Source organism: Pelophylax lessonae, assembly GCF_965119305.1.
Source record: "Pelophylax lessonae genome assembly, chromosome: 1".
In the NCBI taxonomy this organism is placed as follows: Eukaryota; Metazoa; Chordata; class Amphibia; order Anura; family Ranidae; genus Pelophylax; species Pelophylax lessonae.
In genome coordinates, this window is record NC_138768.1 from 389,585,374 (window position 1) to 389,605,580 (window position 20,207).

General features: G+C 45.5%; 1 protein-coding gene across 8 annotated transcripts in view; it reads right to left on the bottom strand.

The window, feature by feature from the left end:
* MPDZ (multiple PDZ domain crumbs cell polarity complex component) overlaps positions 1 to 20,207 on the bottom strand; it is a 334,396-nt gene that overhangs the window by 182,591 nt on the left and 131,598 nt on the right. For 7 of the 8 annotated variants that reach the window (XM_082263865.1, XM_082263860.1, XM_082263866.1 and 4 more), the window contains 4 exons: positions 19,324 to 19,509; positions 4,476 to 4,685; positions 1,602 to 1,718; positions 441 to 596 (listed from right to left, as the gene is read on the bottom strand). In XM_082263865.1, the coding sequence (XP_082119991.1) occupies positions 441 to 596; positions 1,602 to 1,718; positions 4,476 to 4,685; positions 19,324 to 19,509 (669 nt within the window). The remainder of the gene's footprint in view (positions 1 to 440; positions 597 to 1,601; positions 1,719 to 4,475; positions 4,686 to 19,323; positions 19,510 to 20,207) is intronic. The other variant, XM_082263863.1, reaches the window with a different exon arrangement.

The window sequence follows — 20,207 nt, forward strand, 5'->3', positions numbered from 1 at the left end:
CACAGGGGGTGTCACCACTACTCTACTACTCTCAGGATACACTCTCATGGCGCATCTGGCCATAGTGGCAGGAAGATTGCGCCACCCCTTTGTGGAAATCCATGAAGGATTCAGTATATACCAATTTTTGGACTGTTTTCACTGGACTGTAACCTTTATTCTTGAGTGCACTGGGTCTAAAGGGGTCCCCTTTTCTTACACAAGCACTTTCTAAGTTTTTTAACTAGCACTTTATGATACATATTATTTTTTATTATCTATTAGTGTTGATTTGTGGTTTTATATTTGTTTGGGCACTATCACTGTGGATCGCATAGGGTCCACCACTCTTGCGTTTCTTTTCTTCTTTGGTTTACATAATAAGTAGCCAAAACTTTTAAAAACACTAAGCAGGGAAAAAAACAGTCAAATGCAGTTACATGCAATCAGAGTCCAGTTACCTGCAGTGAACAATCTGATAAACCACTAAGGAGATCTTCATTACAAGGACTACCATGCAAGGCTATCAAAGAAGCCTGTAGTAAGTTGTCATTATTGTGAGCAAAGCGGGATTCCATACTGCATTCTCCTGTTAAGTCAGCATCAGTGGTCTCAACCTATAAAAGGCAATTAGTGAAGGACTTACAGTAATTTTTTTAAAGGGATAGCACAAGATGTTGAGAGTTTGATGCAAACAAAAGACTATTGGTATGACAAATACAATAAAAAGTGACATTAGAGGATAGGAAATCTGGAGCTGCCATTGTTGACTTGTTTTTTTAAAACCATCATCCAGATTTTAGCTTTACTAATCTAAATCTTGAGTATGAAAAAGTATCTAGGATGAAAGTTCACACTTGTCAGACTTAACGAATTGCATGCTTGCTCCAGGTCTGTGCTTATGAGGTAGTGAAGCAAGAAAAAGAATAACAGCTTTAGAATGTGCACCAGTAAACAAATTCAAAATGGCAGCTCACATAATGCTACCTTCACATGCTCACTTTTAGCATTTTGTACAACACAATTTTAGGGCTCATTTAGATGGGTGATCAGACCCATCTTCGGGTCTGAGCTGCTGTCTGCTGCATGTGAATCCATCACAGAGCTGCATGCAGGCAGCCGATAGAAAGGAATGCAGATACAGAGGATGCATGGACACATCCGTATTATATACATTTGTCATGAGGGCAGGAGCAAGTGCATGGATCCAAACATAGGCACTGTGTGTTTACATCCATGCACCCGCTCCTCTCCGCATGTCAGATTTTAACATGCAACTGTCTGTGCAGCCACGGCATCTGCATCTACTTCTACAGGCTGCCTGCAGACAGCTCCAAGGTGGATTCACATGCCACAGACAGCGGCTCAGATAGGAAGATAGGTCTGGACGCCTGTCTGAATGAGTCCTTAAGTGTGAATATAAGCAATACTGCCATATTTAGGAAAAGTGTAAGTATTAAGAGAATTATTCCTAATATTATGAAGTAATACAAGCTGGGCATAATCATTTAGCCATGCAAAATTAGCAATGGAAACACATAATTAGATTAAAGAAATGCAACGGCACTAAAACTGGGCTTTTTAAAACATTTTTTTTTTTTTAGAAAGTTGCTGGCACTAACCATAGCTAGTTCAGCATGGAAAAGAGGTGCATCATTGGGCCCTTCCTCGACATATGAATGTGCAGAGTAGAAAAGAGACTCGTCCTTAGCAGAGATATAGCCTTCTTCTGGTGACAACTGCAGAAACAAGGAGCCCCATTTGGACTCGGTTAAACATCAGTATAGAAAGAGTGCATGCAAGTAGAAAGGAAAGCAAGTATTCAAAGCAGCATTGGATATCAAACATGTCTTAAACAGTCAAGGCACTGACTGTCAGTACTGGATCCCTTTAAAGACACAGCAAAACTCACCTGACACAGCCTTTGCCTGGGAAACGACAGTGATTGACCAGCTCACCTTTAAATCACCTGTATCAGCATACCATCAGTGCTCATGATAGCGTTGTTACCTTGTGTGCTCCTGCTTGACCCAGCCAATATCTGATCTGTCTATATTGTGTATGACTGGCTAGTTTTGACCCCGCTTTGTTCGCTAATAATTCTGTACCATTTGGACTCTAATCTACCTGTGTATGACCCAGCTTGTCTAGACTATGCTTTGCCTGATTCTATTGTAGTGTCAGACTCAACATTACTACTTGGCTACCCTAAATCTGCTGTGACATCTGCGGCGGTGAACCACAATTACCAGCCAACCTCCTGTTACATCTGCAGCGGTGAACCACAAGCACCAGTTAACCTCCTGGTAAATCTGCAGCGGTGAACCACAAGCACCAGCCAACCTGTACCTTCATCTGCAGAGGTGAACTACAAGTTCCAGCTGACCTGTTCTACCTAGGCCTGCTCATGGTATGTGCTCTTGTTTATTGAACTCTTTGCATAATCAACACATCTGAACTGTTTCCTGCTACCTGCTCCTAGCCTGACACTGATCTATTTTGGTTATGTTTCCTGAATATTTAATTAGAATTTTTGACTAACCTGCAAAAACAGCACAGGACCATAGGATGGCAAGGCAATACAACTGAGGGGTTGGTAACACAGCAAACAAAGCTAACAGCCCCAAAACAAGGGAACCAGGTTCCCAACTCAAAGAGCAGCTTGAATAACCTTCAGGCTGAAGCTGTTGTCAGCAGAAGCCTGCACTTCCACCTGGTAAAACTTAACAAATATGTGAACAGAAGACCAGGTGGAGGTCCTGCAAATCTGAGAAACAGACGCCTGGTGCTGAAAAGCCTGAGAGACACTGTCTGAATGAGTTGAGCAAACATTAACAAGGAAAGGAGAATTCCTAGCTTCAAAGTGTAAGCCATGGCAATAACCCGCTTAATCCATACTGAAATGGTGGAACAAGATGCAGGACAGCCCTTGTGAGCCCACAGGCAGGACAAGTCAAGAATCTGAGGCTCGGATAGACACACTGACAGAGATAAACTTGTTCTATATACAAATGATGTAGAGAGGATTTTTTGGGGGGTGCTTTGGAGCAGACCAATGTCTTTTTAAGGTGGAAGGAGGAGACCACTTTAATGGGATATGAGGCTTGGGGGTCCAAAACCAACTTGTCCTTAGGAAAAACAAGGGCAGATTATGCCGCTAGTTCTGAGACCCATCTCACTGACATGACAGCCATAGATAAAACTACCTTACAATTAAGGTTGGCCAAGGGGATATCCCAACTGGGCTCAAAGGGAAGCACCTCATGAACAAAAGCCTTTACCAGGGAAATGAGGAGCCAGCGGTATCTATAAGAAAATGGCCAAGCGCTGAGAGGTGACCATTCAGGGTGCTCAAGGCCAAATGTTTCTCCAGCCCAGATTAGGAGGACACAACCCAAGGATACATCCCACAGAGTAATGTCTAGAGTAAGGCCCCTTTCACACCTGTACGACTCCAAAGTTTCACAACTTTGGACACAAGTTTGGATGGGTGCAACTTGGTTAGGAGTTTGGCTTTGACCAGTTTTAATGGACAATTGTTGCACCCAAGCTGCATTGTATAACATTCAGGTATTACTTTCAAGCAACTTCTGAGGTTTAACATTGAAGTCTATAGCCCTCATGAAAGTCAGACCAAAGTAGTGCCTTACCTACTTTGAAGTTGCTGCAACTTTAAGATGCACATATATGAATGGGTATCATTGGAAAACTTGGGGAACGACATGTCATGCAACTCTGATGTCCAAAGTTGCATGACAAGTTGCACAAGTGTGAAAGTGGCCTAAAACTACTGTGTCTCATACAAAGAAGAGTAAGCCTTCCAAGCGCAATAATAGATCTAGCCAGAGTTTGATTTTCTAGCTTTAAGCAATGTACGAAGACCCATTTTTGCATTTGCATTTTAACAGCCAAGGAAAGAACACATTTCTCCATGTGAAGAACCAGACAGTCTTCAACATTCCATTATAATCAGAATCGTAAGCCGGACACCTGCTCTCAGAGTGTGTCTATCAACTAGCACTAGCTAGAACACTATAAAAAACAAACAAACTGAGAATTGCTGGAAGCAGGAAGTGTTATATGGGCTATGCCTACAACTTTGTTTGCCAGTGTCCTCATCCGAAGGTGGAGCATATAACCCAAGTCTACAACTTAAAAAAGAGCCTATGTCCTGTACTGTATGAGAAATTCGTATTTAGCTGCAACTCAGTGCTCCAAAGAGACATAAGATGTTGGGTGAGCCAACCCACCAGAACACACGAAAAGCTAAAATATCATTAAGATGGACTAATTCTGTATATTTAGCATATCTTTATGATGTAACTGATTAATGCTATCCTGTCATTAACATTGCTTAAACTGTGTATAATATAATAAACAAAAACCTTTACATACAATAAGTAATTTAGCTGTAGTGAATATTTCAGTTATACAGGTTACCTGGAAACAAATGATGAATATTAGGTGGTTAGATAGCATTATAAAAATATTCTTACAGGCAAAGGTTTTGCAACTCCAATGCTAACGTTTCCTGCAGGTGCACCTTTAAGTGCCTGAACAGCCTCCTCTAAATTGGCATGCTCCAAATTAATCTCATTGACAAACATCAAGCGGTCACCGGGCAAAAGTCGGCCATCTTGTTCTGCAACTCCTCCAGGGACCAAGGAGCGAATTACTATGACTGTGCTTGCTGGATCAATAGGATCCTAAAGAAACACATTAAAGTAAAGACTGATTAAACATAATAGGGGAAGAAGAAATACACAAACAAAAGAAAAGTGAAGTTAAAGCATTTGTAAAGCCTTAGCATCTTACCCACAAAAAAGAACATGGTTACTTCACTTCAGCATAGCACATTTAAATAATCACTATATCTGCCTATAAAATAGCACATGCCAAGTGAATGCTTACTGGGTTTTATTACAACCACACAGCCTTTACATCCATCTTTTGACAATATTGCTTTAGCCTCCTTGACTTCTTCAGCACAGTAAGGGAAGTACTAGTATCCATGGGAAATTGCAAGGGAACTGTGGACAAGGCTGGGGAAGTATATGCAAACAGGCTAACCACAAGGAATATTCACGTATGGATCAGGTTATCTTAAGAAAAAACATAGGAATGTTCACTAACCTGTAAATTTCCTATCTTAGAGTACAGTAGAGGTCACAGGACTTTTATTCATAGACCATAGGTTATATGCTGCTACCTTCAGGTGATTGGACACTGGCAAACACTTTTGCTAGAGACGGCCTTAGAGTGTATTCATATACCCATACCTACTCCATGGGGTTCCAGATTTTAGCAAGCAGTGAGAATTAATCAAGACACTGAAGGTGCGCCCTGTGTCATACACTGTACTCCAAGTTAAAGAATTTACAGGTAGGTTAAAAGTCCTATTATCTTAGGTTTACAGTACAGAACACAAGGCTTGTATTCACTGACCATGGGATGTACTCAACATGACAAAACATAACTGCCAACAGCCCCACAAGAAGCACAAGGGTTCAAGAACCTTGAACAAAATACTCAGATAACAGCTTGATGCATCTGGTGGCAAAAACCTCACATTAGCTAAGGCCTGAAAGTCTCTCTGATAGAACTTGGAAAATGTGAACAGAGGTCCAGGGGGCAGCTTTGTAAATAAATATACTTGATGCTAAAAAGTCTAGGAGACACCAATAGCACTGGTAGAATGGGCTATGATGGGAAAGGGAGGATCCTTTAGGGTGTAGGCTTCTGAAATGAGCTATCGAATCCACGTAGCAATTGTGCAGTGGGAAGCAGGATGTCTTCTATGAGGACCCCCAGGCAGGACAAAAAGGGGCTTAATTTTGTGAAAAGAGGCTGTGGCTACCAAGTAGACTCTGACAGCCCTGACTATATTCAAACAATCTAGAGCAATATAGTTGTCATATTTTGGGGAAGTATAGAGGGAAAGGAAGACAATATTCTCATTGAGGTGGAAAGAAGAGACCACCTTACATAGAAAAGGTGTTGTCCTTGTGCAAAACGAAAAAAAAAAAAAAAAGAATTTATGTAAGAACTTACCGTAAAATTATTTTACAGTCGCCGCCCGTTCAGTTAGCCTTCACGAGTGGTTAATGCGCCTCTCTGCAGGAGCAGGCTAGGCAGTGAAAAGGTTAACAAACAAAAGCCTTAACACATAACACACCTCTAGGGGGCTGTTACTCAGCTATTATCCATCAGCCACTAGGAGCTGCTCTTCAGTTTTGTAGAAAGCAGTACATGAAGACTATCAACCCCAAAAAGAAGAGGGGCGGAGGTGGTGACTGTCAGAGGACTCAGAGAAAATAATTTTACGGTAAGTTCTTACAAAAATTCTATTTTCTCTTACGTCCTCTGACAGTCGCTGCCCGTTCGTTAGCCTTCACGAGTGGGATGTCCCAAAGCAGTGCAGGTGGGAGGGGTGGGAAGACACAACCAAAGAAAAGGCAACGTGCAACCAGGCCAGAGTCAACCGGGCAACAAAAGCTCAACAGGAGCCAACCTTGGACAAATACACCCCAAGAAGAGACAGAAACACAGGTCTCTGAAAAGCAACTGCCGCGCACAAAACTTTGCTGCCATAGGAAGCATCCTATGGTGCCAGCACATCAAGGCAGTAGAATTTTGTGAAAGTGCGCACAGACGACCACATGGCCGCTACGCGCACCTCAGCCACAGGAAGCCTGATGGCGGAAAGACCAAGAGGAAATGACGGCTCTAGTAGAATGTGCCCTCACAGGAAAAGGAGGCACCGGAGCCTATAGTGAAGAGGCCCAAAACCAAAGTCCGTCCGATCCAAACCGGAAGAAACTGCCCCGGATGCAGCCGAAGGCTTCCAAGGATGGACAAACAGGGAATCAAACTTCCCAAAAGACTCCGTGGCAGACAGGCAAAAATCTGATCGACCAGACCACATGCAAGGAACACAGGACAAAGTCCTTGGGGCGCTTGGGCTTCGCCCAAGGCGGAAGCAACGGAAGAAACAACGATGAGGTGGAAAGCAGACACAACTGTAGGAAGAAAAGACTGAGTGGGTCGCCAGACCACGTTATCCCTAGAAACGACCAAAGAAAGCGACCGGCAAGACCGAGCCGCCAATACCGAAACTCTGCGAACAGGTGACAGCCACCAGAAAGGCAACTTCCTGGGACAACACAGGCAGAGCTGGTTCTCTGATGTCCTCAAAGGGAGGCCGTTGTAAGAAAAAACGGACAAAATCCAAAGTCAGTCCCCACGGAAGCAAAGGAGCCTTCTGCGGTGGAGCCAGATGACGCACCCCTTGAGTAAAGGTGCAAATCAAGTAAGTAGTCGCCAAGGAACGCTGGAAGAAAACCGGTAAAGGCCAACAACTGACCCACGATCGTGCGCAGCTGATCCACACCTTTCTGCTTCCTTCGAAAAGGAGCGGGGATGAAACCCTTGTGACTCGCACCAGGCAATATACGCCTTCCAGGTGCGATGATACATTTTCCTAGAGGTAGCTTTCTTTCTTTCTTCAATGAGGTAGGAATAACAGCATTCGAGATACCCTTGTCCCTCAAGACTTGGCTTTCAACAGCCATGCCGTCAAAGCCAGAGATTGTAAAGCAGGATGGAAAATCGGCCCGAGACAGAAGATCATCTCTCAGCGGAAGCCGCCAGGGAGGCTCGACGACCATCTGCACGATGTCTGCGTACCAAGACAAACGTGGCCAGTCTGGGGCCACCAGAATGACCTGCAGCCGTTCCGACGCCAACCTGCGGAGGAACCTGGATAACAGTTGAATCGGAGGGAAGGCATAAATCAGCCGATACCGGTACCAAGGCACCACCAACGCGGCCGTGGCATCCGCCAGAGGATCACGGGTTCAGGCCACAAACCTTCCCACCTCTTTGTTGAGATGGGACGCAAACAGATCCACATCCGGAGTCCCCCACCGGGCCCACAGGAGAAAAAACACCACCGGATGCAGGGACCATTCTCTCTGGTCCAGGGTCTGGCGACTCAGATAGTCCGCCTGCCAGTTCTCCACACACGGAATGTGAACGACCAAAATCGCCGGAACGTGCGTCTCGGGCCCAAGAGAGGATCTTGGCCGTCCAGGCACTCTTGGTGCCCCCTTGGTGAGTGAAGTAAGCCACTGCCGTGGTGTTGTCCATCTGCACCTGAACCGGGCAACCCTGAAGCCGAGTTGACCAACGGAACAAGCAGAGCTTTATTGCTCGGAGCTTCAAGACGTTTATCGGTAAGGAGGCCTCCTCCGCCGACCACGTCCCCTGGGCACAAAGCGTGCCCAGAACTCCACCCTAGCCCGACAGGCTGGCATTCGTGGTAATAACCATCCACAGCAGAGGCCGGAAGGACTTGCTTTGTGCCATAGTCGGTGACAGGAGCCACCACAAAAGATCCGATATTGCTCAGAGAAATCATCCTGTCCAATGACTGAGGCGTTCTGTCCCACCTGGCAAGAATCTCTGCAGAGTTCTCGTGGGAAATTGAGCAAATGGGATCGCTTTGAAAGCCAAAACCATCAAGGCCCAGGGACCACATGCAGGCCCATATAGAGGAGAGATTGTTGTCCCTGAGGAACCTGATCTCGCCCTGCAGCGTCCGGAGTTTGTTCTTCGGGAGAAAGACTTTTGCCTGAGCGGAGTCCAGGACCATCCCCAGGTACAGGAGGCAAACTGAAGGAGTCAAAGCCGACTTCTGGAAGGTGACAGTCCACCCGAACTCCTTGAGTGTCTGAACCGTGATCGACAGATCGCTCGTCAAGGTGGCACACGAGCTCGAACTTAACAGGAGGTCATCCAGATAACCAAGGACCGCAATCCCCTTTAAGTGCAGTAAAGCCAGCACCGGAGCCAAAACCTTGGTGAAGACACTGGGAGCCGAAGCGAGACCGAAGGGCAATGCCACAAACTGATAATGCTCCTCTTCCACCACGAAGCGGAGATACCGCTGATGACCCTCGGAGACAGGGATGTGTAGATACGCATCCTTCAAGTCTATGGAGGCCAGGAAGTCCCCTGGACTCAACGATGCCACCACCGACCGGATGGATTCCCTCCGGAACTTCTGAACCTTCACAAAACGGTTCAGAGACTTTAGGTTCAGATCGGACGCTCATTGCCCTCTTTTCTGGGTACCATGAACAGATTGGAGTAAAAACTGTGAAACCTGTCCCGTGAAGGGACTGGCACAATGACTCCTTGGGTGAGATGATCTTGAACCGCCCCCTTGAGATCTCTGAAACGATTGGGAGTCAGATGGAGATTTGATGGAAAGAACCTGTCTGCGGAGCGAGATCGAAACTCGATCTTGTACCCTGAACGAATCAGTTTGTGAACCCACCTGTCCTGAATTCTGGACAACCAGGGTCCCAGGAAACAACGCAGACGTCCCTCCACCACTGAAACGGGTAAGGGCGTCCCTTCAGGAAGAGGCGGACTGGGCCACCGAACCGGCCTTGGGCTTACCTGACCATGGCTTCTTGTGACCACCTGAGGTCTTGAAGGATTTCCCGTTATCCTGTGCCCCGAAGGCACGAAAAGACCAATGATGAGCCTTAAAAGAAGGGCCCCGCCTAGCGCGGGGTGATTTTCCCTTAGAGGCTTGGGGCAAAAGAGTACTCTTGCCCCCCATAAGCCCCTTGGTCAACTCATCCAGAGTGTCCCCAAAAGGACGACTACCCACATAAGGGACATCAGACACAGTCTTCTTGGAAGCGTGGTCAGCTGACCAGGTTTTCAGCCAAATAAGGCGGCGGATCGCCACCCCAACCGCAGACAGCCGTGCAACCCAGGGAGCCTTGCTCAAGGCCACGTCACACAGGTACATCACGGCCTGTGTCACTTGATCCACCATGTCCAGAGCAGCCGGAGATACCGACTCTGCCACCAACATGCGCCTAAGCGCCCCGGACCATTCCGTGACAGCTTGAGAAACCATCACCGAAGTGAACACAGGCTTGAGCAGGGAGCCCGCCACCAAATACATGTGACGGGAAAGCGTCCCCACATGCCTGTCTGCCGGATCCTTAAACACAGAGGAGTCCTCCATGGGCATCAAGGTAGATTTATTAAGTCTAGAAACCGTGTGGTCCACCTTAGGGCGACACCGCCCAACGATAATCAACAAGATTCATAAAGGGATAACGGCATTTAAACCACTTGGGCACCGCCAGCATATGCTTGTTGCGACGCCATTGGTCTTTCACGGTTTCGTTCAAACACCTCAGGGCAGGGGAAAACCTGACCCAACATCTGAGCTTTGTGGGACCTGAAGGAAACCCGCTTACCTGACAGGGAGAGCTCATCATTAAGATTTAAAGTCTCCTTAATGGAGCTAAGAAGTGCATCCACCGCAGCGCGTTCCCGCGCCTCCATAGAGGAAGACTTTTCCTCCTCCCCACCCGAATGTGAGGACTGGGACCCCTCAGGGGGGACGTTGTCCGTGGCAACTAAATCAGGCTGAGTCAAAGGACTGAGAGGGCATAGGCCGTGTTTGAGAAGTGCATTCAGACATCAGCAGATCCACTTTGGAGCAGCAGATAATGAGGCCATGGAAGAGGAAAGCACCAACCAGATCTGTGGGGAATTTGCCATCCTGGGACTCCATATTAGTAATAAAAAATTTTAAGGGCGCTGGTCCGGTTCCCGCAGACCCCCACTGTAAACTGCACCACCTGTGGAGACCCTTCAGAAAGAGCAATAGCCACAAAAAGAAACAGTTTTTACAGGAAAATGCCAGAGAAAACTGTTAAAATCACCCCACAGTGTCTGTACTTGCCACACGCTGCTGCAGTGAGAATGAGAAAAAAGAGGAAGTGACCTCACGCACATAGAGGCCTATGCCCGCCCTGAGCCACAAAAAAATGGTGCCTGATGAAAGTCTATGGGAGGAAGCACAGGCAAAATGGCTACCGCCCTTACTAGGCGGTTGACCATACCAAAGATGGCGCCCGATCAGCGCCAACACGACGAGCTACAATGGCTGCTGCCCACACAGTGAAGCCCAAACAGCCTGCTCTCACCCAAAATGGTGGCCGCGTGAACAGCGCCAAATAGAGCAAAAAAGACATGTCCTGGCCGCCACAGGGAACCCCAGAGAGCACCCCCGGGATGTATTAAGCCCCCACACCCCCCAGTCATGGCAGTATGCACCGCAGAGCGCCCCCAGCAGGGTCAGGGAGGAAAAGGGCCCTACCATACGGCCAGGAGGGGGGATACCACAGAAGCCACCATGTACTGCCATCCTCTAAGAGTGGGCCCACAGAACACCCCCACAGATAATAGCCCCCTTTTAGGGACCCAGGGGTAGCATCACTCACCAGTCCAGCGAACGCGGGCACCGCTCTGATATGGAACACCTCCCACCTTGAGTTTGGGTGCCGTTAGCCAGGAAAGATGCTAGCAACTTACGGGCGTTCCAGAGCTGAGACATCCCGGCGAAGAAGGGACTCCGCAGGCTCGTCCCCATCTCAAGGGGCACTGTCGTTGCGAGGCCAGGGCACACCAATGATCTGCGACGCTTGGTGGCAGTCTGGGACTCCATAAGGATCTATATTATCCAGTGCAAGGCCCAGCTCCGCTGTTGCTTATAGTCATAAAGGAATTCCCTGACTAACTAGCGATAGTGAGTGAAATAAAAAAGCTATTTTCAAAGAAAAAAACACTTTTCAAGAAAAAAATATAAAGAAACTGAGATACTAGGTCCCAGCAGGGAAGACCTAGCCTACTCCTAACGCTAGGCAGCATAAAACTAAAGAGCAGCTCCTCGTGGCTGATGGGTAATAGCTGAGGAACAGCCCCCTGGAGGTATGTTATGTGTAAAGGCTTTTGTTTGTTAACGTTTTCACTGCCTAGCCTGCTCCTGCAGAGAGACGCATTAACCACTCGTGAAGACTAACTGAACGGGCGGCGACTGTCAGAGGACGTAAGAGAAAAGAGGATATACAAGGGGAGGTTACTAACTCAGAAACACGCCTAACAGATTATTTTGTGCATTAGTCAATGGAGGATCTTCAAGGAAGGCATAAACCAGTTGGAAATGAGTCCAAGGAATGCCAAGGGCATCTACTGCAAATGGCTAGAGGATCCTAGGGTCTTGGTCACAAAATCTGTTCAGCTAACAACTCGATGTTAGCTGACAGGGACAAAAAGGACTGACTGTTTAAAAGGAGACCATCAAGGTAAGCCTTAAAGCGGTTGTATACTGGGAAAAAAAAAAAAACCTGCAAGACAAAGGCATAATGAGCTAGTATGCATCGCATACTAGCTAACTATGAAATACTTACCTTAAAACGAAGCCCCAACACGGACCCCCGGACACCGCTGTGGGAGCAGACATGCTCCCTCGGCGTCTCTTACGGGTTCGGCGGCTCCGGCGCTGTGAGTGGCTGGAGCTGCGATCACGTCACTCCCGTGCTTGCGCGTGGGAGTCATTTCCCGGCAAGTGCCCGGCATGGAACTCTGAAGGTCCGCGCTAGCGTCAGCGCCTGCATGCAGGGCAAATATCTCCTAAACCGTGCAGGTTTAGGAGATATTAATTGTACCTACAGGTAAGCCTGATTATAGGCTTACCTGTAGGTAAAAGTCCCAAAAATCAGTATATTACCATTTTTATCATGGATATCCTGCAAACAAAGCAAAGCCAAATAGGGGCAAAAATGAAGAGAAGGTAGAGTGTAAAACTCCAGTATGTAGACCCTGAAAACCACACTCTGGACCCAGGCATCTGAGATGTCATGGGACCAGAAGATGGAAAAGGTCAAGGGAAACCCCAACATTTTGAAAATCTGGGGCACCCTACCACTGTTCAGCGGCTCAGGCTGGTTTGAAAGGCAATGTCTTCTTGCAAAAGTATTCACATGACCTAAAGTTTGCATTAGAAAACTTGGAGGGAAAAAAAGGAACCCTTCCTAACCTCAGAGGTAATAGACTTACTAGTAAAGGTGCAAGCCTTTACCTTCCTTGGGAAGAGAGTATTCTTTCGCCCTGTGATTTGAATGTACTTATCCAAAGAGGGACCAAACAGGCGTTCACCTTCAAAAAGTCAACGCTAAAGGCCTTTCTTGCAGAGGATTTTAGCTAACCAGCATTTAAGCTGGAGAATCAGGTACATGTGTATAAGGCTCTGGAAATTTAGGAAAATGGGTCCACCAAGCCATTATTGCATTAGTGTGGGACAGAAAGCAAAAGTTCCAGCTGACTGAATAGAGGGATCCGTGAGGATGGAAGTGAGATTCCAGGCCATACACTTAGTCCAGCAACAGTCTGACAATCTGTCATAGATACAACTGCAGGTTCCATGGTAGGGCCCACTAAGGCAAAGATAACCCTGACGAGGGGACTCTAACTTCTGATCTACTAGGTCTTTGACATGTTTGGGTAGGAAATGGCTAAATGTACCGCAGAAACTGCCCACTTCTTAAGTAAACTTTCCTCAATGGAATATTGTTGGGCAAAACGTTTAGCACATGAACCAGAAAGATCTTATCTGGTGTAGGATAATTTGGGGCCCCTATAAAAGAAACCTTAGGGCAAGCAAACTCCGGCTTCTCTAAAGTGTATAGATTGAATCAGCATAGCAACTGTCTCCTTACATTTTGTAGAGATTTCCATAGCAGGGGTATCGGATCGACCAGCGAGGATAATGCTCAGCAGATGCCTCCTCCTCTGGTACCAAGTCTCACTCAAGTGTAAAGTCAAAGACTGAGGTTGAAGGGGAGGTAGAAGGCCCACGTCCGTAACTCCGGTAGGCTAAAGCCTTAACATGGCCAGAAAACCAACCCATGGACTCTTACATTGTGGCAGAAAATTCCTCTCTAGGCAGAAAGGCTGAGGCAACTGTGGTCGAAGGGCTAACTGAATGACCAGAGGAAGGCAGAGGAGACAGAATGGGGGCAACTTTTAGAGGAGAAGTTACCAGCACCCTGAACCAATGTACTACAACCCTCGATAGAACTAAAGGTTGAGCCTAAGCTATTGAGCCGTCATGACCCCTTATCTTTCCGCTTATGGTCCGCCATGTGTGTAAAAATGTCTCCAATGCAAAGAGGATGCACACACACACAGTAACCTTCCTAAATGTGATGTGGTGCAAGTGAAGAGCGCACTTCAGGCTTTGCAGTCGCAGTATGCCACAGAGGACAGAGCAAACAGTGCTACTAGAGAGAAAGCGAGACCCTACATGTAAAGAAGGTAAGCTTTTCTCAGTAGAAAGAAGAGGTCCATCACCTAAAAACACTAGCAAGAAACTGAGAGGTTATAGAGGGTGATGTCCCTTGCAGCCCAATCACCTGAAAGTAGTTGCAAATAACCCAGTCATAATGGTTTAGAATAAGCATGTGTCCAGGACTGTACGATCACAATATGACATTTTTATTATTGTTAGGGCTGGCTATAGCTCCACTACTTGCTGAAGCCCAAATTAGGTGCGTTCCTATGGGGGAGTTACAGCCAGCTTTGAAGCCCCCCTGCCCCCCTCTCCATTCTGCAGTCCTCCATGTATTACTGCAGTCCTGTCTGTGCTTCCTCTGCTAATGTGAATTCTGCTTATTCTACATAAAACACAAACTTGACTGAGCCCAGAACTCCCCCATGCAGCCTCCCTATGCAGCTGCTCTTACGTATTGGCCCGCTGTGTTCTCAGGATGTTGAAAATTTTACAGAGTCGGCTACAGGTTGGCTCATTAAGAACGACTAGCCATACAAAAAAACATGCATTTTTTCCCCACAAATTAAAGCTCCAAAGTAATTATATTGCTGCTTGATTAATGATAAGCTTTTTAAATATGCATTTAGTTCTCCTTTAATGTCCCTCTGTCAAGTACAAAAATAAAAAAAACTGCTGTCAAAGTGCATGTGCATACTAGTAGCAGACTCATAGCCTGCTGCTATAGCCAAATCCTGAGCTATTTTGATTAGCAAAGCTCTAACGCTTCCTTGAACTTTCTGAGAATACAGCTCCATCCAGACCCCACACATTTCTATTGAGCCATGACTACAACAGGGTGCCAAAATAGGCAATAGGAAGGTGCAGCAGACAGGAGAGAGCAGGCAAGCTTCAACACTGTCTAGAAAAGCCTGGCTTTGAGTGTCAGAAGGTCTCAGGATTTAGCCATAGTGGCAGAGTTTTGGAAACTTCTCTAAGTGCCAAAACTTTATACCTAAAATCAGTATTTGTTTTTTTGTTGGCCACAGAGTGTTTTATAGAAGAAAATATGGTAAATTCTCATTTCATATAAAGCACAATAATTCATAATTGTTTGTTGAGAGCTACAAAGGACATTAGGATACAGTCAATACAATCCAGGTTAGAAGCCAAGCAGGCTTCTAACGATTTGAAGAACACAGTTTTCTTAGACAATAAAAAAAAAATCCCAGAAAAGCCAGTCGCCAGCTGCAATGTTTTACGTCACACTGGCTTTATGGCTCCTGGGATTTCTCCTGCCCTGAGCCGATAAACATCAGCATGAACTGTGTGATATGAAAAAAAGAATAAAAACAACATAATTTGAAAAGAAGGATTTAAACAAACAAAAATAAATGTATTATATATAAATGTAATATATATATATATATATATATATATATATATATATACACACACACACACACACACACACACACATATATATGCATACACTGCTCAAATAAATTAAAGGAACACTTCGAAAACGCATCAGATCTCAAAGGGGAAAAATATCATGTTGGATATCTATACTGATATGGACTGGGTAATGTGTTCGGAACGAATGGATGCCACATTGTTTGATGGAAATCAAAATGATCAACCTACAGAGGGCTGAATTCAAAGACACTCCGAAAATGAAAGTGAAAAAATGATGCAGCAGGCTAATCCATTTTGTAAAATTTCATTGCAGCAACTCAAATTGGTACTCAATAGTTTGTATGGCCCCTCCACGTGCTTGTATGCATGCCTGACAATGTCGGGGCATGCTCCTGAATGGATGCCCTGTGGTATTTTCATTTTTTTTCAAATATTGTCTTTTTATTTTGGAATTTATCATGTTATACATAACATTTCTGATATCTTATACATTTCCATCTTAATACATGTTATACTATCTCTTCTTCTCTTCTTGCTATTTCCTTAAATTCCCCTTTTTCTTTTTTTCCCTTCCCCTTCCCTTCCCCTCCCTCTCCCCTCCCCACCCAACCAACGGGAAAAAAAATAAATAAATTCCCTTCCTCTCCATCTCCTATCCTGTACTTTTTGCGGTCAGTGATGGTGGGGGTCACTTCTCCTTCTCTATTTTTCTTTCCTCTTATTTTATTTTATTTTGCCATATATTGTTTCCCTTCTTCAGAGTTTATGAATTGATTCCATAATTCCCCGATTTTCCTGTGTTTTTCTTGCCTATTCTGCGCCGTGGCAACTAATTCTTCAAGCCTCCTATTATCCTCCACCCTATGTATCCAATCGGACACCGAGGGTGGTTGTGCTTTTTTCCAGAATCCTGGAATGCATGTTTTTGCCACGTTTATCAGGTAGGGAATTATCGATCTTGCATATTTGTTTGCTGATATATCCGATAAGTTTAACAGAAAAAAACCTGGGTTCTCTTCTATTTCATATTCCGCAAATTTCTGGACTATATATTTCACTCCTGCCCAATATGTTTTTATCTTGGGGCAGCTCCAGAAGATATGATATAATGTACCCACTTCTCTTCCGCATTTCCACCATAAATTAGATTCATTCGGGAACCAGTTATGAAGCTTCTTGGGCGTGACGTACCATCTCGTTATGAGCTTATAGTTCATCTCTTGTATTCTGGTACATCTAACTGGCCCAAAAGCAAACCTCAGCATCCTCTGGATCTGGTCATTTGACAGTTCGCAATTCAAGTCTGTCTCCCACTTTCTCACCCACAGTAATTCTGGCTGTTTTTCTGGGTTCGTCAGTAGACCATAAGTGATTGATAGGGTACGTTGTAAATTTCCTGGTTTCACACATACTTGCTCAAATTTTGTTAATGCTCTATCAAAATCCTTCGGGTTCGGTATAGATACTAAGAAGTGATGTAGTTGAATTGCTTGCCAAAATGGCATATTAAATGGTCCGTCCCTATCAATCAATCCGGTCACCGAGGGCCACTTTTTTTTTATTAGAAATGATGAAGCCTGTTCCTGTCCTTTTTCCCTTAATACTGTGAGCTGTCTGTTATCCAGTCCCGGTAGAAACTGAGGGTTACCTAATATTGGGAATAAAGGGGATCTGTCCGTTGTCAGTTTAGAGTATATATTTGGTCTTGTACAGATACGTAATGTATTTCCAATTATTAAGTGATGTTTTAACTTTTTAGGTAAGGTATATCCTGATAGCACCATATAGCTCTCTTCAAGTTTACCTCTGTTTGGGCCTGTTCCAGCTCTACCCACAATTTAGAGTCCGAGTGGTGCCACCAATCCAGGACTCTACTTACATGGGTAGCCCTGTGATATTTTCCTCCCAAATCTAGACCAGGGCATCACTGAGCTCCTGAACAGACTGAGGTGCAACCTGGCGGCGTCGGATGGACCGAAACATAATGTCCCAGAGGTGTTGTATTGGATTTAGGTAAGGCGAGCATGGGGGTCATTCAATGGTATCAATTCTTTCATCCTCCAGGAACTGGCTGCATATTATCGCCACATGAGGCCAGGCATTGTCGTGCACCAGGAGGAACCCAGGACCCACTGCATCGGGGTAGGATCTGACAACGGGTCCAAGGATTTCATCCCGATATCTAATGGCAGTCAGGGTGCCAGTGTCTAGCATGTAGAGGTCTGTGCATCCCTCCATGGATATACAGACAAAAACAAAAGCATAGAAGCGCCTCTAAGTGCAGTAAGACGGTGTATTCTAATAAACCCCACAACAGGGTCACTTACAATAGATAGGTAAAAACAAGGCACATCAATCAGCGTAGGTCCGCAATGCCAGTTGCAGCGGGCCATGGGAGCTGTTGGTACTGACAGGTAGAATGTGACAGGAGTCCCCGAGTGAAGGAGAAAGCCGACTGAAATTTGCTTTTGTCTGTATATAACCAGAGTCCGCTAAACTCCACCAAGAAGCCTGCCCTAGTGCCTTGGACATTTTTGGACTTACACCTTAAAACTAAATTTCTTGCATATTGGGTATTATATGACCAAGCCCCTGCGCCTATAACCTACTTTTCCCTCCATGGATATGCCTCATCCGACCATCACTGACCCACCACCAAACCGGTCATGCTGAACGATGTTACAGGCAGTATAACGTTCTCCACGGCTTTTCCAGACTCTTTTCATCTGTCACATGGTCTCAGGGTAATCCTGCTCTTAGCTGTGAAAAGCACAGGGTGCCAGTGGCGGACCTGCCAATTCTGGTGTTTAATGGCAAATGCCAATCGAGCTCCACAGTGCTGGGAAGTGAGCACAGGGCCCACTAGAGAACGTCGGGCCATCAGACCACCATCATGAAGTCGGTTGCTGATTGTTTGGTAAGAGACATTTACACCAGTGGCCTGCTGGAGGTCATTTTGTAGGGCTATGGCAGTGTTTATCTTGTCCATCCTTGCACAAAGGAGCAGATACTGGTCCTGCAGATGGGTTAAGGACCTTCTACGGCCCTGTCCAGCTCTCCTAGAGTTACTGCCTGTATCCTGGAATGCTCTTGAGACTCTGCTGGGAGACACAGCAACCCTTCTGGCAATGGCACATATTGATGTGCCATTCTGGAGGAGTTTGACTGCCTGTGCAACCTCTGTAGGGTCCAGGTATCGCCTCATGCTACCAGTAGTGACAATGACCCTAGAAATGCAAAACTAGTGAAAAACAGTCAGAAAAGAGGAGTAGGGAAAGAAAGTATGTCAGTGGCCTCCACCTGTACAACCATTCCAATTTTGGAGGTCTTGTCTCATTGTTGCCCATCTAGTGCACCTGTTAATTTCATTAACACCAAAGCAGCTGAAACTGATTAAGAACCCCCTCTGCTACCTAACTGACCAGATCAATATCCCAGGAAATTAATTGACTTGATGCTATTCTCTGATTAAAAAGTGTTCCTTTAATTTTTATGAGCAGTGTATATATATTATAAATATTTCTGCATGCAGCTAGGAAAGATACACATTTTTCTCACAGTAAATCGCTGACTCATTTGCATATGGTTCAGAATGAAATTAATAATAATGCTTAAGTTTAAAGCAATATATTATTAAGTCCAAATGTTCTTTATTTTGTAGAAATGATTTCAAATATCCCTTGATGCCCATTTTCTCCTAGTATAAAATTCTAATTGTAAACAACCTTACAGGAAAAATCAATGAACAGTTTGAGGTCTACAGTGCAACATAAAAAACATACCTGATAATCTAAAATACTGAAACCAAGGCCAAGGCTTCCTTTTTCCAGTCCAATGGTTTGAATATCAGTCTCCCACATTGCCAGTGGTGATCCTTGTGTATCTTCCACACTTGGACTATCATCACCTGCTTCCATGTTCAAATCATCAGTCTCAGAGGAGCCAATAGTGCCAAAATCAATATGATGCTAAAAATCAGAAAGTTTATCGTTTTAGAACATGCTGCACAACGTGCTGCCTAACAATGGCATCAAATAAGATGACAAATGAGAATATTTCTGTTTCTGCAACTACACAAATCAGAAACCATTATTATAGCCTTACCAGAATACTTCATACCTAAGAGATTTGTCTGGACATAAGCTTTGTTTGCACTAAAATGCACTGAAATTAACCACTTTAGCTCCAGCCACTGTGCTGCTACTGCGGCACAGTGGCTCGTTCAAGGAGGCACGCTCCCCGCTGTTTTCATTCACAGCGGGAGTCGGGCCAGGGGAGGAGCGGCAGCGATCGCCGCCGCTCTTCCCCGATCGTCGGGGAATCTAGTTTGGAGATCCGCCCGCCTGTGTAAACAGAGTGGGCGGATCTCCTCAGTGACAGGGAGTGACAGATCGGAGTGTTCAGCATAGCTGAACATCCGATCTGTCCCTGGCTCACTCAGTCACCTCCCCCCCACACGTTAGTAAGCACCAGGCATACATTAACCCCTCCCTCTCCAATAAAGTTAACCCCTTCCCTGCCAGTGTCATTTTTACAGTAACAGTGCATATATATAGCACTGATTACTGCAGTAATGTCACTGTTACCCCCAAAAGTGTCAAAAATGTCAGTCAAGGGTCCGATCTGTCCGCCGCAATGTCGCAGTCCCGCAAAAAAAAAATCGCAG